Source organism: Panthera tigris, chromosome F3 (genome assembly GCF_018350195.1).
Source record: "Panthera tigris isolate Pti1 chromosome F3, P.tigris_Pti1_mat1.1, whole genome shotgun sequence".
NCBI classification, from domain to species: domain Eukaryota; kingdom Metazoa; phylum Chordata; class Mammalia; order Carnivora; family Felidae; genus Panthera; species Panthera tigris.
The window spans coordinates 3,616,366-3,635,140 of NC_056678.1; the positions used below are offsets into that span (position 1 = coordinate 3,616,366).

At 43.3% G+C, this 18,775-nt stretch overlaps 1 protein-coding gene across 3 annotated transcripts in view; it reads right to left on the minus strand.

Annotated features, from left to right (window-relative positions):
- Positions 1-18,431, minus strand: part of CDC42BPA (CDC42 binding protein kinase alpha) — a 318,266-nt gene extending 299,835 nt beyond the window's left edge. For 2 of the 3 annotated variants that reach the window (XM_042976799.1, XM_042976798.1), the window contains exon 1: positions 17,685-18,429. In XM_042976799.1, coding sequence (XP_042832733.1) covers positions 17,685-17,862 — 178 coding nt within the window. In that variant the 5' untranslated portion in view covers positions 17,863-18,429. Of the gene's footprint in view, positions 1-17,684 lie in introns of all 3 variants that reach the window. The other variant, XM_042976800.1, reaches the window with a different exon arrangement.
- Between the last annotated feature and the right edge of the window lie 344 nt (positions 18,432-18,775).

The following is an 18,775-nucleotide window of genomic DNA, read 5'->3' on the forward strand; positions in this document are numbered from 1 at the left end:
GTCTCCAATATGGACAAACTCGTCAGTCCTAGGTAAGCCTAGATGGTGGGCTGGATACCCCACTGGGAGCCCACAGATTGCAGAAAGTAAATTTTTTTTAAAACTTGCATGTCTAAAAGCGTCCTTATCCCAACCTCATACCTGATTGAGAATTTGGGCATAAAATTCCAGTCTGGAAGTCATTTTTCTTCAAACATTCACATCATCTTCTAGCCTCCAGTCTTGCTGCTGAGAAGCCCAGAGCCTTTCTGATTGCTGATTCTGTGTATACTTTCCCTTTGGAAACTTTCTGGGTCTTGTTGTTTGCCCCAGATTCTGAGAATTCCACAGTGTACTGGTTGTGAATCTTGATGTGAATTTATCTCCACCCATTGTGCTGGGTATAGAGAAACTCATAACCTTCGGTTCCAGAACATGTTCTTGAATGATTTCATGATGAATTCCTTCCCTCTACTCTCCCTACTGAAACTCCTATTATTCAGACTATTATTCAGATCTCCTAAACTGGCTTAAAATGTTCTCGCTATCTCCTCTTTCCTCTTTGTAGTTTTTGCTCTGTTTTCTGAGAAACTTTTTCTGCCCACGTTCCACCTCTGTGCTGAGGTTCTAACTTGAGCGATCACATTTTTAACATCAAAGAACTTTCTTTCATTATCTTTTATTCCCTTCTATGACATCCTGATTTATTTCACGGGTTTTCTCTTATCTCTAAGAATACTGAGAGTTTTGTGTGTTTTTGAAGTTACACTTTCCCTACAGAGTCTGTTTCGTGTAAGCGGCCTTATTTATTTATTTTTTATTTATTGTCTGTTTGCTTGTTTGGAGCTATGCCTTATGCAGTAGAGGCTTTCCTTGGGTATCTGGCAATCTTTGGTTTCCTATTCCTATTTCTATTCATGCCATATTATGTATGAGAAAATGAAAAGACGATCTGAAGCTCTGAACCCTTGGGTGAAGCCCACGGAACAATGACCCGCATTGTAGCGTGACTGCCGCAGCCCTCTCCTGAAGGATCCCCGATGTCTATGCACCACTGGGTCTTCCCAGGCTGGTCAGATTCGCCTGAGAGACTCTTCTGTCTTTGTGACGAAGGCCTGTTGCCAGCATGCTGGGAGCCAAGTAGAAGTAAATAAACATTTTTTTAATCTTATTTTCAGCATGAAATGCCCACCCTAAACTACCTTCAACCCAGAGAACCTGTTTTACTGAGAATAACCACCCAATCTCTAGGGAGAAAAGACTACAGTAGCCCAGTGCACAGAGTAGGAAAGGCTTGAGAGTTTCTACTGCTTATAAAACACTTTCAATCAATCCTCCATAGTTTAGCCCCACCCCAACCTCAACTTTCAGAGGTTCCTGAAGGTACCAATTTCTAAGATGTTGGAGGATTCTGCCAGGTAAACCGGGTAGGTGTTCAGCTTTCACTATTACTGAGGGTTCTCAGATCTGCTAATTCTGTCATTGCTCATCTGCCTACTTTTCGGCTTCCGTAACTTCACTGCTAGACAATCCCTCCTGTTTTTCTCATCCTTGAATGTTTATGACTTTTCAAAACATTCTTTTACTATGGTTTTAGAAGATGGTAGAAGGGGAAGAAATTATATTTGTGCGTTCAATTCATAATTACCAGACTTTAAGCCTTATGTCAGACACTGTGCAGATTTATAAATAATACTTTAAGTAAGAAAATTTTAACTTGACAAGTTAAACATTATTCGATTTTATCTTATTCCTTTAAACAGTAGCACCCTTGGGGCGCCCAGGTGGCTCAGTCGGTCGAGCGTGCGACTTCAGCTCAGGTCATGATCTCACGGTCTGTGAGCCTGAGCCCTGCATCGGGCTCTGTGCTGACGGCTCAGAGCCTGGAGCCTGCTTGGGATTCTGTGTCCCTGGTTTGCTCTGCTCCTCCCCCGCTCATGCTCTGTCTCTCTCTCAAGAATAAATAAAACGTTAAAAAAAAAATTTTTTTTAAATGTAAGCAGTAGCACCCTCTCCTTCCCTTCACCCCACAAAACACTTGTGTACAGACTGTCGACTGCTAAGGGAGGGGTTTGTGAACCACTACTCATGAGAAATCACTTCTGAAATAAAACAGGATAAATCAGTGAGGAAAGTCCCTGACATACAAAATAAATGATTTCCATGCAATGCTTCGAGATCAAATCTACTGCTTTCAGCCTTGTCTAAAGCAAGTATAATGGCATTAATTCATTCAACCAACATTACCAAACGCCTACTGTGTGCCATGTGTACTAGGACAGGCAGGGCTGGCGGGGGGCGGGGGGGAGGGAGGGTGGTACAGAGGATGAGTTTCCAAACAAATTAACCAATGAGTGAAAAGTCATGGAATAGTCAACATTTCATTACCACTGGAGCAAAAGGTGAGTGTGGTACAAAAGGGCAACACGAGAGAACGTGGGGGGATGATGGATCTATTCTGCATCTTGACGTTGGTCAAAACTCACAGAATGTATACCAAAAAGGGTAAATTGCACTATATATAAATTTTGAAAAGATTTTTAAAAATTTTTTAAAGATGAGAATGGGAAATAAATCTAAACAAAATTAGATACACACAGATCAAAGTAGGCATGGGTGAAATCATGGTGGACCAGAGTAGGGTGCTGAAGGCTGAACTAGATGAAAAGGATGTCCACATAAAAGGGCTGCATGTGAGCACTTCTGGGACATTCCTGCCAGAGATGTATTATCATGAAGAAACAAACCCAAATTTAGAGTTATCACGAATGCTGAGAAATAACTGGCCAGTAATCGTCAAAAGGCTCAGTCAAGGGCACCTGGGTGGCTCAGTCAGTTAAGCAACCGACTTCGGCTCAGGTCACGATCTCGCGGTTCACGAGTTCGAGCCCTGCGTTGGGCTCTGCGCTGACAGCTCGGGGCTTGGAACCTGCTTCGGATTCTGTGTCTCCCTCTCTCTCTGCCCCTCTGCCATTCATGCTCTGTCTCTGTCTCAAAAATAAATAAACATTAAAAAAAAATTTTTAAAGGCTCAGTCTAGAAAGTTTAGGGAAATCTGAAGACCTAATCCAAACCGAATGAATACTAAAAGACGTGACATCCAAATGGAACATGTGACTCTGAACTTTTGCTATAAAACTATTATCAGCACAACTGACAAAACCTGAAAGAGGTCTAAAGATCAGATGATAGTAATACATCAGTGTCAGTTTCTTGATTTTAATAGCTGCATCACATTTATGCAAGAAAATATTGAAAATACACACAAAAATATTTGGGGATGATACAGGAAATGAATACGCAACTTACTCTCAAATGGTTCAGAGGAAAAGACACTGTACTTTATTTGCAATGTCTGACATTGTTTCAAATTTAATTATTTTTTTAAGTGAAGAAAAAGATGAGGAAAACAGACAAGGATTGTATCACTTAAACTTCCATATGCCATGGTAAGGAGTTTAAATATCATTCTAAAAACTATCAGTACTCATTGTAGGACATCAAGCAGGATGTTGATATGATCAAAAAATCAGGTTGTGTTTTTTTTAAAACTCTGTCTATTCACCTCACGCCAGTCAGAGTGGCTAAAATGAACAAATCAGGAGACTACAGATGCTGGCGAGGATGTGGAGAAACGGGAACCCTCTTCCACTGCTGGTGGGAATGCAAACTGGTACAACCACTCTGGAAAACAGTGTGGTGGTTCCTCAAAAAATTAGAAATAGATCTACCCTATGACCCAGCAATAGCACTGCTAGGAATTTACCCAAGGGATACAGGAGTGCTGATGCGTAGGGGCACTTGTACCCCAATGTTTATAGCGGCACTCTCAACAATAGCCAAATTATGGAAAGAGCCTAAGTGTCCATCAACCGATGAATGGATAAAGAAGTTGTGGTTTATATATACAATGGAATACTACTTGGCAATGAGCAAGAGTGAAATACAGCCTTTCATAGCGACGTACGTAGAACTGGAGAGTGTGATGCTAAGTGAAATAAGTCATACAGGGAAAGACAGATACCATATGTTTTCACTCTTATGTGGATCCTGAGCAACTTAACAGAAGACCATGGGGGAGGGGAAGAAAAAAAAAAGTTACAGAGAGGAAAGGAGGCAAACCATAAGAGACTCTTATAACCTGAGAATAAACTGAGGGTTGATGGGGGGTTGGAGGGCAGGGAGGGTGGGTGATGGGCATTGAGGAGGGCACCTGCTCGGATGAGCACTGGGTGTTGTATGGAAGCCAATGTGACAATAAATTTCATATTAAAAAATAAAAATAAAAAATAAATAAATAAAAATAAAAATCCGTCTATTAAACAAAGGCCCTGGGTAGGATTCACCATATTTTCAGGTGAGGGACACACGTAATAATGAGGTCACAGATCATTTAGCATTTAATGGAGAAATAAGAGCATCATTAGCGAGGTAAGATCCAGGAATGCAATCCATTTACGCCCGTTTGACACAGACATGTCAACAGAGCCAGATACACAGGCTGAATAACACCAGGGGAACCCGTACTTGAGATTACCATGGGAACACAGACAAAAGAAACAAAATCAACACACTTAACCACAACCTCATTAGATGTAACACGGCAAGGACTCCTGGAGAAAACTGTCACCCTAGCACGCATCTGTCAGAAATGGAATGACGTTACAAAGGCATGCAGCAAAAAGGCAGAAATAGAAATCACACTAGACTTGCAAATACTACTGTGGTTTTTCACCAAAAACTCTAGGAAAATCTTGGTAAGTACGGAGCACAGAGAAGCTTTATGATATCATACCAGTATGTCAGCCTGACTACATACCTGAGCTGTTAGTCTGTTTTTAAATGCTTCTTAGTTATAATTTTTGGTCAGGGCAAGGCCATACTTAGCTAGCAGTACAACCTTAAAACGGGGCATTAGCTACTGCAAGCTTTTCCTAATCTTTTTATACAAGCATTTTTTAAATCTTAGGACAGAAGTAAATGCTTGACTGCTTTTAATAATATCAGGGTCGGGGCGTCTGGCTGGCTCAGTCAGAACAGCGTGAGACTCTTGATCTTGGGGTTGTAAGTTCGAGTCCCACATTAGGTGCGGAAACTACTTCAAAATAAAATCTTAAAAAATAATAATGATAATATCAGAGTCAACTTGAAGCCACTCCCAGTAAACCAGATATTAAAGAATGGGACTCTGGTTGTACCAGAACAATTACACTGCTTTTACAAAACCCTCATAAAATCTAACTACACTTGTTCTATTTCACAGCCATGACAATATCTCAAATTCTGTTCCAATGCAACGGTTAGAGAGCTAACTGGATCAAAAAATGATCAAGCTCTACTGAAAAAAAAAAAAAATTACTAGGTTAAGCAGGAACACCTTTGCAAACCAGGAACTACACATATAAAGTCAAAGGCACATATCAAGTCTTACTGTCCTTTGTAAACACATATCCACCCCATGCAGAACTCCCCGCTAACCTAAGAACCGCTGTCAGGCTGGCTTCTAGGGGATGCAAATGAAGTGCTGAAAAATGTTAAGCAGGGAAAGGATAAAGGCAAGTCCTTCAATTCTCCACCTCTGGAGTTTGATGTAAATTGCGACGATATTCAAAACCTATGTGATAAAGAATTTAACAAACACCCTGTGTCACAAAACCAGTTGAAAGGCTCTGCCGCTGCCTGTGGATTCTTAGCGTCCACCAGCCATTTCCCAAACTCTGCCAATGTCCCTCATAAAAAGGGCTCCAAAGACAAATGACTTAGGCAAATTCTAGGTAAAACAAAGTTAAAAGGGGTTCTGTACGGCAGAACTTTTTTTTTAAGTTCTTTTTTAACGTTTATTTATTTTTGACAGAGTGTGCAAGTGGGGAAGGGGCAGAGAGAGGGGGATAAAGGATCTGAAGCAGGCTCCATGCTGACAGGCTGACAGAAAGCCCGATGCGGGGCTCGAACTCACGAACAGCGAGATCACGCCCTGAGCCGAAGTCGAACCGTCAACCGACTGAGCCGCTCGGGTGCCCCTGGATTGCAGAACTTTTAAAAACTTTTACTCTGATGTGTTTTGTCATATCCAAAGATACAATAAAACTACTGCCATATTCACTGAACTCTGAATCTTCAGAATAATCATTTACATCCCTTGAAACACCGTTTAGGAAACCATCGTGTTCGCTGTTCTTTTCTTCATATTCCCTGTTAGACCACAGCATGTACTTGTGGGTGCTGCATAGTCTTTAGTCCACAATCAGTCTTAAGTGAGCAACGCATCAATGACCTTTCACGGTTATTTTAATCTTCTGACTCGAGGTCCAAAACGCTACCACTCATTTGCAGATTGGAGCTGTATAAATATGAAAATAAAACGTAACTGGCCACTTAGTAATATGTGCTGTTGGTGATACAAAGGATTGAGAGTGGCTTGATATTTGGTGAAAAACAGTTCAGCTAATAACAAGATGTTCCAATGCAAAATACCTTGTCCAAAAAGGAGTAAGATGCTGTCTGCATAGTCACATAAGGAAGGAAAGACATCTCCATACAAAATAAAAAAAAAATAAAAAAAAAATAGCATTTTAGTTCTAACTTTATCATAATGCTAGACAGAAACTTCGAAAACAAAAAACCGGAAAAAAACAAAAAACAAGAAAATATAAATCACCAGAAAAGGAATAAACCTAGACCAACTTTCAACCTTTTGGCAAAATAAGCTCTTACTATTATGTCTGTTTTTTCACAGAGGATAGAACAGACTTAGAGAGGCTACGCAGCTGGCTGAGACCAGCCAGCCAGGAATCCAAGGAGTCAGTCTGGATGGAAAGCCCACGCTCTTTACCAGGATGCTGGTGTAGACCAGGAACACTTCAGGTTGCAGATCTTCACCATGGAAACTCTAAGAAAATTTAATTAAGCTTGATCACTACGAATCGAGCAAAGAGAATAGGTGGGGGGGGGGGGGGGGTTCACTGATTAAGCCTACGGTGATGTTTAAACAATTTGAAATAAAACCAAAACATAAATGACCACACGTGACTGAACTCATTCGCGTGTATTCTTAGAAGACCGTTTTCATCTATATGGGCAGTGCTTTCAGGCATAATTAGATTGGGGGAGAGAGGAAGTGTTGATGGGGAAGGAAGGAAAAATAAATGTAGATCAGAGGGGGACAAAAAGCTAATTAATTTCTCCCCCTATAAGCTACTCGTCTTTAAATAATCAAATTCAATTATCCTCTAGTCTTATTATCTGCCACCCTGATATCCAGAGGAGTTTATGGGAAAAACAGCGATTACAGTAGTTGGCCCTTATCCTTGGGGTGTACGTTCCAAGAACCCCAGTGGACACTGAGGACAGTACTGAACCCTGCATACGTTGTATTTTTTCCTATACGTCCATACCTATGATAAAGTTTAATCTAAATTTTAGGCACAGTAAGAGATTAACAATAACTAATAATAAAACATAACAATCATAGGGGCGCCTGGGTGGTTCAGTCAGTTGAGCGTCCGGCTCTCGGTTTTGGCTCAGGTCACGATCTCATGGGTGGTGAGTTCGAGCCCCGCATCAGGCTCTGCGCTGACAATGCAGAGCCTGCTCGGGGATCTCTGCCCCTCCCCTGCTCGTGCGCTCTCTCTCAAAATAAAGTTTAAATAAACTGTAAAAAAAGTAACAATTACAAAAGTACACTACAATAAAAGTTATGTGAATGTGGCCTCTCAAAATACCTCCCTGTGCTGCGCTCACCCTTCCTGTGACAACATGAGAGGACACAATGCCTGTGATGAGGAGATGAGAGGTGAGCCACCACGGGCATTGTGACACAGCATGAGGCTACCACTGACCTTCCGATGATTTACTACTTTATTGTGCTTTGTTGATATTGTTTTGTTTTGTTTTTTTACAAACAAAGTAAATGGCAGCTTCACATCAAGCTGCACCGCTGTTCCCACAGCATTTGCTCACTTCACATCTAGGGCACGTTTTGGTAATTCTTGCAATATTTCAAACTTCTCAGTACTGTTCTATTTGTTATGGCGATCCGGTGACCGCTCATCTGTCAGGTTACTGCTGTAACTGCTTAGGGGCGCTGCGAACCACGCCCACAGAACACAGAGAACTTGACCAATAAACTCTGTGCTCCCACGGACCCACTGTGTCCCCATCTCTGCCCCTCACCCCGGGCCTCCCTGTTCCCTGAGACGCACCAAGGCTGAAATTAGGCCAATTAACAACCTGCAATGGCCTCTAAGCGTTCAAGTGACAGAAGAGTCGCACGTCTTTCACTCTACAAGGTGACCAGAAATGATCAAGCTCGGTGAAGAAGGCATGCTGAAAGCCAAGACAGGCGGAAAGCCAGGCTGCGTGCACCCAACAGCTAACTTATAAACACAAAGAAAAAGTTCTCGAAATAAATGAAATGTGCTACGCCAGTGAACACACGAATGGCAAGAGAGCGAAACAGCCGTACCGCCGACGCGGACGAAGCGTCCGCGGTCCGGACGGAAGAGCCAACAGCCACGACATTCCCTTAAGCCACAGCCTGACCCAGAGCAGGGCCCTGGCTCCCTTCAAGTCTGTGAAGGCTCAGAGAGGGGAGGAAGCCGCAGAAGAGAAGTCTGAGCTGGCAGAGGCTGGGTCACGAGGTTGAAGGGAAGAAGCCGTCTCCGTAAAAGTACAAGGTGAGGAAGCAAGTCCGATGGAGAAGCTGCACCAAGTTCTCCAGAAGGTCCAGCCGAGAGAATTGATGAGGGGGCTACACTCAACAACAGGTCTCAGTGTAGACAGAACAGCCTCACATTGGAAGGCGCCATCTAGGACTTTCATGGCTGGAGAGGAGTCCGTGCCTGGCTTCAAAGCCTCAAAGGACAGGCTGACTCTCTTGTGAGGGGCTAATGCAGCCGGTGAGGACTTTAACTTGAACCCTACGTCCGTGTGGCATTCCAAAAATCCCAGGGCCCTTATGAACTATGCTACATCTATTCTGCCTGTGCTCCAGAAACGGAACAAGGCCTGGGATCACAGCACATCTGTTTACAGCATGGTTTATTGAATTATTTTTTTAATTAAAAAAAAAATTTTCTAAGTTTATTTATTTTTGAGAGAGAGAGATACACAGAGTGTGAGCAGGGGAGGGGCAGAGAGAAAGGGAGACACAGAATCCGAAGTAGGCTCCAGGCTCTGAGCTGTCAGCACAGAGCCCGACGCGGGGCTCGAACTCACAGACTGTGACATCATGACCTGAGCCCAAGTCGAACACTTTACCGACTGAGCCACCCAGGTGCCCCTGGCTTACTGAATATTTTAAGCCCACTGGGGAGACCTACTGCTCAGAAAAAAGATTGCTTTTAAAACACGACTGCTCATTGACAGCACTGGGGACCCAAGAGCTCTGATGGAGACAGACAATGAGATTCACGTTGATTTCATGACTGTTAACACGACATCCATTCTGCAGCCCACGGATCATGAAGTAATCTTAACATTGAGGTCTTATTACAGAAGAAATACATTTCATTAGGCTACAGCGGCCACAGATAGTGATTCCTCTGATGGATCTGGGCAGAGTAAATCAAACACCTTCTGGAAAGGATTCACCTTTCTATTTCATCTATTCTAGATGCCACTAGGAACATTTGTGATCTGTGGGAAGAAATCAAAGTACCAGCATTCACAGGGGTTTGGAAGAAGTTGGTTCCAGCCCTCAAGATGACCCTTCAAGACGTCAGGGGAGGGAGCCCCTGCAGCTGTGGTGGAAACAGCAAGGGAACCGGGGTCAGAAGTGGGGGCTGCAGACGGGACCGAAGGCCTGCGATCTCCTCGTCAAACCTGACCGGATGCGCACATGGTTTCTGGAGGTGGAAGGTCCTCCCGGTGAAGACGCTGGGCAGACCGTTGAAATGACAACGGAGGATTCGGAACAGGACATCAGCTGAGCCGATAAGGCAGCGGCAGGGTCTGAGGCAGGACTCCAGTCCCGAAAGAAGTTCCGCCAGGGGTCAGATGCGATCAGGCCGCGTCGCGTGTTCCAGAGACTTTGCTCATGAAAGCAGGAGTCCAGCGATGAGGCGACCTTGTCTTATTTTCAGAAACTGCCCCAACCCCAACCTTCAGCCCCACCACCCTGACCAGTCAGCAGCCGCCAACAGGGAGGCAGGACCCTCCAGCAACAAGATCACGACTCACTGGAAGCTCAGATGGTTACCGTTTTTTTAGCAATAAAGTATTTTTTATTTAAAGTATGTCCATTTTTTTTAGACATAATGCTATTGCACACTTAGTAAATAAACCTAACCTTTATATGCACTGGGAAACCAAAAAATTCAATTGAATCATTTATTACAGTATTTGCTTTATTGTGGTGGTCTGGAACCAAACCCACAATATCTCCAAGGTATGCCTGTATGCATGTTTTTCTCTTCAATAAAAGAATTGTATTTTCTGGTTTCTTTACGCTACGTATAAATAGGTGCTGGCACTTGAAATCCATAGCTTCACATATACAATGTTATAGCGAGTTGTGAAATTCCACACTGGTCCAAAAGTCTGAAACCAATAGCTTAGTTAAAACATTGTAACCTTAGAAAAAACAATACTTAGTACTACAACGAATTCTAAAATAGTAAGTCCTTGACCTTTTCCTCTTAAATATCACAAAGTAATGAATAAAACTGTTTCAGATAAATATTTTCGCAACACGTTAACAATTACAGTAACGAAAGCTACAAAAGATAAAGTGAGAATTTCTGTATTTATAGTGATTCCCTATACTTGAAAAGCAAGTTTATTTACTTATTTTATTTTTTTTCAAGAGAGAGAGAAAGCACAAGCGGGGGAGAGGGGCAGAGAGAGACAGAGAAAGAATCCTAAGCAGGCTCCACTCTCAGCACAGAGCCCAACGCAGGGCTCAATCCCACAACCCCGGGATCATGACCTGAGCCGAAATCAAGAGCCAGACGCTCAACCTGAGCCACTCTGACTCCCTGAAAAGCAAGTTTAATTAGAGCAAGAAAAGGTCATAATTATTCTTCTCAGTAATTTCAAGGACTGTAGGGGTTGATCATACTGGTTCACTATTTTACATCTAATTTCACTCTACTTTCTAGGATGCTTCTCCTAGATGTAATAGGTCATCGGCATCGCTCTTGTGTTAGTCCACATGATCAAGTTTATCTCTCAGTTCACATGACTATCACACAGAAGACCATTAAAAGTCCACAACCACTAAGATACAACTTACTCAAATTATGATTCTTCCTCAAACCGCAAAGTATCCCAAAGTTTCCCAAAATCATCTCCTTCTAACCCTGATACAAGAAACACCATGACCTCGTAATAAAAGAGTGTTTCTCAAAGGGTGTTCCATGGAATACTTGTGATACATCATCCAGGTATGGTTTAAAAAAAAAAAAAAAAAAAAAAAAAAAAGACAAGGGGCGCCTGGGTGGCCCAGTCAGTTAAGCATCCGACTTCAGCTCAGGTCATGATCTCGCAGTTCCTGAGTTCGAGCCCCGCATCAGGCTCTGCGCTGACAGTGCAGAGCCTGGAGCCTGCTTTGGATTCTATGTCTCCCTCTCTCTCTGCCCCTCCCCCTATTCATGCTGTCTCTGTCTCTCAAAAATAAATAAAACATTAGAAATTTTTTTTTAAAAATGATGATTCTCTCATCATATATATATATATATATATATATTCTCATCATATATAAATTCTAGAGTAACTGGCACTACTCTTGATGTTTACTTTTGTTTAAAATAGTTTCCCAAATTTATTTAGTCACATAAACATCTGCCTCCCCTCTCCAGCCACAAAGCACCTATTAATATCCCCTGGATTTCCAAAGCACCTGTTGAAAGTAGGGATGGGGCTAGGCTGCAGAAGCCCTAATTCCCAAACAGAAAAGAGTTACACCACGAAGAAGCAAGGGGCAAGAAGGAAGGGGGGAGCGGGTCTTCACCCTCCCCGCCCCGCTCCTGGTCACCATGAGAGCTAACGCGCAGCAGATATAGAAGCGCCAGGAGGCGGGGTAGGAGGGCTGGCCAGCAAAGGGCCAGCCATTCCCCGTGTGCTAAGTGGAAAAAGGCAGTGGACACTAGAAAGTGAGTTCAGAGCAACTAGACCGCAAGAGCTACCGCTACCGCGGGGCCCTGATGAGTACCAGTGGGGAAGAGAAATCCCCTCATGTACAAAGGAGTTTTGTAGGCAGTGGCCAAAAACGACAGCCATTCATATATCTGGGATGACCTATACGTGCAGTGCGGGTCATTCAAAAACAAAAGTCTTTACGTAAAGAACTTCTGGACTGATTCACATACTGACAAAGCAGCTGAGCAATTCTTGGCCATAGCTTCCGAAAACCTTACATCACTCCCGCTGGCAGTTTCGTGTGAGTAACAAGGGATCAGAAAATCCATGGAACTAGCAAAGCCTTCTCACTTGCATCCACTATAGAGTTCATCTGGAGTAATGGGAAGACAGAACCAAAAAACACCAGAGTCTACAGGTCATAGGGTTATCCCTCCTGTTTGCCACACTTACACAACTCTGACAATCAGTGAGTCAACATCCAAGACCCCAAGTCAGAAAAGGAAAAATGTCAAAGGAAAAGGAAGTGAACCATCAAAGACAATACAAAGGAGTATAAAGTCAAGTTCTCCGTTCACTGAGTTCTTGTAAATTAAAAATACTCAATTCACAGCTCGGACTTAAGCAGCAACCCAGGAAAACACTATATCCGCGCTCATTTTCTAGTCCGTCCTTTCTCCCGTTCTCCGTCTCTCCTTCCTAGTTCCTGGTCCCTTTCTAAACTCCTCTCCATTAAATTCTCCAGTCTGTCCCTTTTTTTTAATGATGTGCACTTTTCTTTCTGAAAAAAAAAGAACTATGTCTACAATCTTTTTGCCGTTAAACAGTCAACATATATTAGCTTCAATCTACACTAGAGTTTCAAACTCTTTTGATCCCGATCTACAGTAGAAATACAGAAAAACAAAGAGTTTGACAGGAAAATACTTATTCTTTCTAAACACAATGTACTTGATATTCTCTATTCTGGTCTGTTTAATTTTTTAAATGCTCTCTGGACTCAGTAAATTGATTTTAAAAGCTATCAAAACAATAGGATGGAACACAATGAGCTACCTACACAACATACTGGCACTAAGTGTACCAAAAGAGAAAAGGTTTCAAAGAAATTAACTGCCAAAGTGAAGTGTAGTATAACAAAGTATTAATTTGTACCAAGTTTGGTTCCTTTACCCTAAACAGCCTGGGCTTACTCTGTACTATTAACCGAGTCCCAGGAATTAGGAAATGTTTCACAAAACTGCCAACATTATGCTGTTTGTTTTTACGCTGCTATGCTAAGGTATGCCTTACATTTCCATATGAAAAATAAATTCCTAAAATTCTTAAAGTGTTAATCCTAACATCCCCACTCTCACTCACGGAGCCACATAGATTTTTGAAAAAGAGATGCAATACCATACGATTTCACTCATATATGGAATTTAAGAAATAAAACAAATGAACAAAGGCAAACACAAACAAACAAAACCAGACTCTTAAACACAGAACAAACTGGTGGTTGCCAGAGGGGAGATGGATGGGGAGGTGGGAGAAACAGAGAAAGGGCTTAAGGGGACATTTATCTAGAGCACTGAGTAATGTACAGAATCGCTGAATCCTTGGATTGCACACCTGAAACTAATATAACACTGGACGTTAATTATACTTCTATTTAAAAAAGAAACAGAAAAAAGAGAAATAGAAAAATAATAGACATCACCTACTGTATCAGCATTGTATTAGATCAAAAAATTATACTTACTGTCATTCTTAGAATAAGACTAAATTACTGGCAAGTATAAAGGAAACAAGTGCCCAACCTGTATTTCTGATGACATTGATGATAATCCTGAGGACTTAAAATAAACTTAATCATCTGTATCACATGAACACTTTGATAGTTTGGTGTGACAAATTCTACTAACCTACAGCTGCAGTGAAAAACAAAGCAACCTAGAAAAACTTCAGATGATTCAGATCCTTCTAACAAGCCCTCATCACCTCACCTAACTGACCCACATGTGAAAAGATGTTAATAAGCTTCAAAACCACCCCAATGAAAGGAACAGTTTAAACCCCAGTACCAGGTGAGGTGCTCTGGTAATAAGTTTCTTATTGACTATTTAGATGTATGAGTATGCATATACTAAATAACCTACAAAATTAAGGATAACTTAAATGAGATTACCAAGAACAAGATTCAGAAAGCACCAAAAAACAGTTATCCACACACAGCCTTGCATGCTTCTTTTGTATTAACATTATCTGACATCTGTGTTTTAAGTCAGTTGGTAAAGAAGTCCCTAAAATACCAATTTCCCTTTTCAAAGGAGAGGTAGCCAATTCAGTGAACAAGACAGTCATGTCATCAGTGACAGCAAGTTATAATGTTTATAATATAAACGTTATTTTTATTCATACAATTCTACTGTAAATCATTGTAGAGTTCTGCTGATATCAAAACTATTATTTTATAGACAAATACACAAATCTCTATCATTTCAACAGTTGAAAAACAAGGACACAAGTCTTTCTAATCTTATTGGATATAACTGGAAAATACGCATTATTAAATTTAAGCAGTCTATATAGCCTGAAGGCACTCTTATCCCCCTGCTCTACTGCTCATTGGCTTAATTCCTTCTTCCTCTCTAGGTCTACACTTCCTCCCTCAAGCCATCAGCAAGAACAAGGAATGCTGTCCCCCACCCACCCGCGAAAAAAAGTACCTGAGTGAACTGTCCGTTTTCTTGTCATGATAGTGTAACGAACAAAACATTAACTGTACCGATAATAAAAATGAAATGGACCATAACCAGGAATAAAGCGAAATTGATGGAATGAAGCCACACAGACAGAATCTTGGCTGACTCCATTTTTTACAGTAGCCTATCATCGGCATAAAAATAAGGCATAACTAGATGACGCATTCATTCACGTAAACAGCCAAACACAAATATATCCAGCATGTAATACAGACTATTTAACGACTACTGCTCTACTGTTGCAAATACTGGATCTTTTAAAAAATCAAACTAAAAACTGTACCATTTCACACAAATCATAATTATCATATTTAAGCCCAACAAACAATCCCTACAAATTTCCAATACAGACCAAAAAAGTAATCCCTAAGAAATTCTATTGGGGTCATTTCGCTATCTGGAAACTTCCTTGATCTATTTTTTATATAATGTTAGATAATAATAAAATAGGGCATTTCCCCAAAAGGTAGTAATCAACTGAGACCCAACAGCTGACCTATATCAATACTTAAATGCAGAGAACACACTGGCATTCTTAACATAAATTCTCAAATAACTTAAAAATAGCAATACCACTGAAGATACATCTCTTGACAGCTTTTCCATTCTTAACTTCTTCTTAGTCCTTACCCAAACTTCTGTGTTTGATAACTCCCACTTTCAAGACCTCATTATCTATCTTACAAATGCCTGAACAGTCACTGCTTGACCCCACAGTGTACAAAATAAGTCCCTAAAAATTCTAGTCTCTTTTTTTCGATTACTGAGAAATACAATATGAATTTACTTGAGACTATATATTTTTGTCATGTCATATCAGACTTCTAAAAAGACAAAATATGAACGATACCCCTAAAACTTAACCTAAACTGTGCAAAATCCCTCGTTTGAAATTACTTAAAATACATTAATAAAAATAAAATGTGTTTGGCCAAATATTTATTCGATTTTTGGCTTATTTGGCTTAAATTAAATATGCATAAGCAAGGGTTCTTTTTATAGAGATATAAAAAACAAAGCTCAAGAAAACATACTTAGTGGAAAGATATACATAAATTATTCTGGCCAAACAGCAAAGTATCGTATTGCACAAAACTACTATGTAAACTCTTAAAAACCAAAAGGCAATTCAGAATATGATTTTCTCTTTTATTATAACTGTACATTTATATTTATTACTGGTGCATAGAGATCTCCCACCATTTCACAGATGAGAAAGAACAGATATTAAATGACAACCATGATCATTGACAAGAGTGTCGCTATGGAACCATAATCCAAGAACGGGCACTCTAGAAGTACCTAAACCGTTTCTTTGAATTTTCAAAAGAAACACTAGGAAAAGTCTCTACATTTATGAAACAGGGAATGGAAAATTACATATGCTTTATAAAATAGTTTACCCTACACATAAAAATAAAAGACACACAAAACCAGTACCAAAGTCAATCACAATGGTCTCACGCTTAGGAGAAAAGATGGTTTCGAATTCTTACATTCCCAGCATGAGCCTAAGAGCCTGTAAAAACCATCCCATTCACATGTATGAACACACACACACACACACACACACACGCACACACACTTTCAACACCTCACGACATGAAGCTGCTAGAAAACTTCTGATCCGGGCCAAGTTCAATACAATTATTATGGATAGGCCATCTTACGGCCCAGGAGTGATTTACCTGACAAACTAATTTTTAATCAATTTCAAACCAAAAATCAATCAGTCAGTCAACCTGACAAACTAATTTTTAATCAATTTCAAACCAAAAATCAGTCAATCAATCAACGAAATAATCACCACTCGACTTGTACTTCAAGAAAACAAAGGTCTACTCGGGAAGGCATTGTAGTGCGAACACCTGCCAACAAAGTAAAATTGTTAGGACCCCACAGGTACGACCCTGGCCCACACCCCTCGGCGCAGGTGTGGGTGGTGAGGAGTTTCTCTCTCCCAACAGAGGGCCGGGTGTTCAACGCGCTCGCACGCACGTGACCCGGGAAGAAGAACTTAGGCCAAGCCCCCAAGCTTGAAGGTCACATGGAGCGTCGGCGCGCCTCGCTGAGCTACTCGGCTACGGTAGGTCTTCCTCCAAATCCCGTCTCGGGGGAGGGAAATGACGACCAAAGTCCAACCGGCTGAGATCCGAATTAAATTTACGGTACCTCTACCCCTCAAGTGGGAGCTGTTCCCAAACATTCCCCACCAAGTACTATCGCAAAATGTCTTAACCATTCTGTCATGCTGTCTTCCAAACATGACAATTTCTGGAAAGTCCGTGTGCAGCAGTTTCCTCTGCGAGGGCCACACGGAGATGAAATAAAACCCACGGGCCACCACCTTCCAGTTCCTGTTGACCGAAGAGATGTTCATCTCTCCGCCCATTTCAAGAGCGATTTCCAGAGCCTGGGAAGGAATGCGTTTCCCCCAACCGACACCTTTCAACTGAATGTGTGTTATTCCGCCATGCGCTGGGGCAACCGTGAGCAATAATCCACTTTGCTCATCACGGAATTACTCAAAATCTCTGACGGTTGACCTGAAAACAGAAGTCCTTCCTCCCAAACGCCACTTTAAATCAAGGCAATAATGGGGTAGCGCGGTTTTGACTCTTGGGAAAACATCTAGCAAAAACTATTTAAAAAAAAAAAAAAAAAAAAACTCGGGTAAGCGGGATCCATTCCCTTCCCGCACATGTACTTCGAGCTACGTACCAGGCCCGTGACGCGTTTACCATACATGTCACATGGACGATCTATGTCCAGCCACGTACTGATCGCCGAGCCCCGCCGCTCACTCGCGGCGACCCCCCGCAACAACGAAACCACCAATGCCCGACGAAACGGGGGCGGACTTAGGCCAGGCACACTCACCCCACTCCAGGTATTCGAGAATGTTCTTCTCCCTTCGGAGCGGAGAGTTGTTGCACTCATCGTACAGGCAGATGAGGATGTCCAGCAGCGTCTCGACGCTGAAGCACTGCCCGTTGGTCTGAGCGGGCCCGTCCAGGATGAACTGCTCCAGCTGCCGCAGGCGCACCTCTCCGGACATGTTTGCGCCCACGTCCGCCGCGCCTCCCCTCGGTCACTGGCGCGCGGGGCACGCGGCGGCCCCGAGCCGGAGTTCTGGAAGCGGTGGGTCCGGTCCCCTCACGCAGCTGTCAGGCCGGGCCGCGGACGCCCGACAACCCCCCCCCCGCCCCGCCCCCGAGCGGCCGGGGAGCCCCCCGGCCCGGAGCGCCTGGCTCCGCGCGCACACCCGGCTCTGCGGGACGAGCTACCATGCAACGGGGCTTTCGTACATCTTTTCCAAAGAAGAGCACGGTGCAGTCGCAGGAGGCGATCCAAGTACAACGGACCCAAGAGTCCAGACTTCTTTAAAAAAAAAAAAAAAAAAAATTTTTTTCTCCTTTAAGAAAGAAAAGAAAACCCAACTCTTCGCCTTCATTCAAAATTCACCTCGTGCCACACAACCCCGCAGCGAGCCCGGCCGCATCATTAATGGCTTGGGTCCGATCCGCTCCCGGGGAAGGAGGACCACGGCAAGGGGAGGAAGCCCCCAGAAGGCACTCGGCGGAGGCAAAGGCAGCGCCGCCGCCGCCGCAGAGGCTCCCCGGGCGCCGCGGGCAGAGCGGCCCGGCGGCGGGGTCCGCGGGGCAGCCCCTCGGCGCGCCGCCCGCCCGGCCCTGCCCGGAGGACGCGTCTCCTCCCTGCTCCCGGCGTCCCCCTCGTCAGGGCTCTGCGGCGAGTCCGCTCTCCCGCGGATTCCGGACGACACTCCTCATTTTCCTCGCGGCGTCCGCCGGGGCCTGACGCGCGGGCTGCGGCGGCGCCCGCCCCGGCTCCGGGGGCTGCGGCTACGCGGCCGCCCGCGCCCGCCCCATGGCGGGGGGTCGCCGGCCGGGGGCCTGCGCCGCGCGCGGCGGACGGCCGCTCTCCCCCGCCCCCCTCGGCCGCCCGGCGGC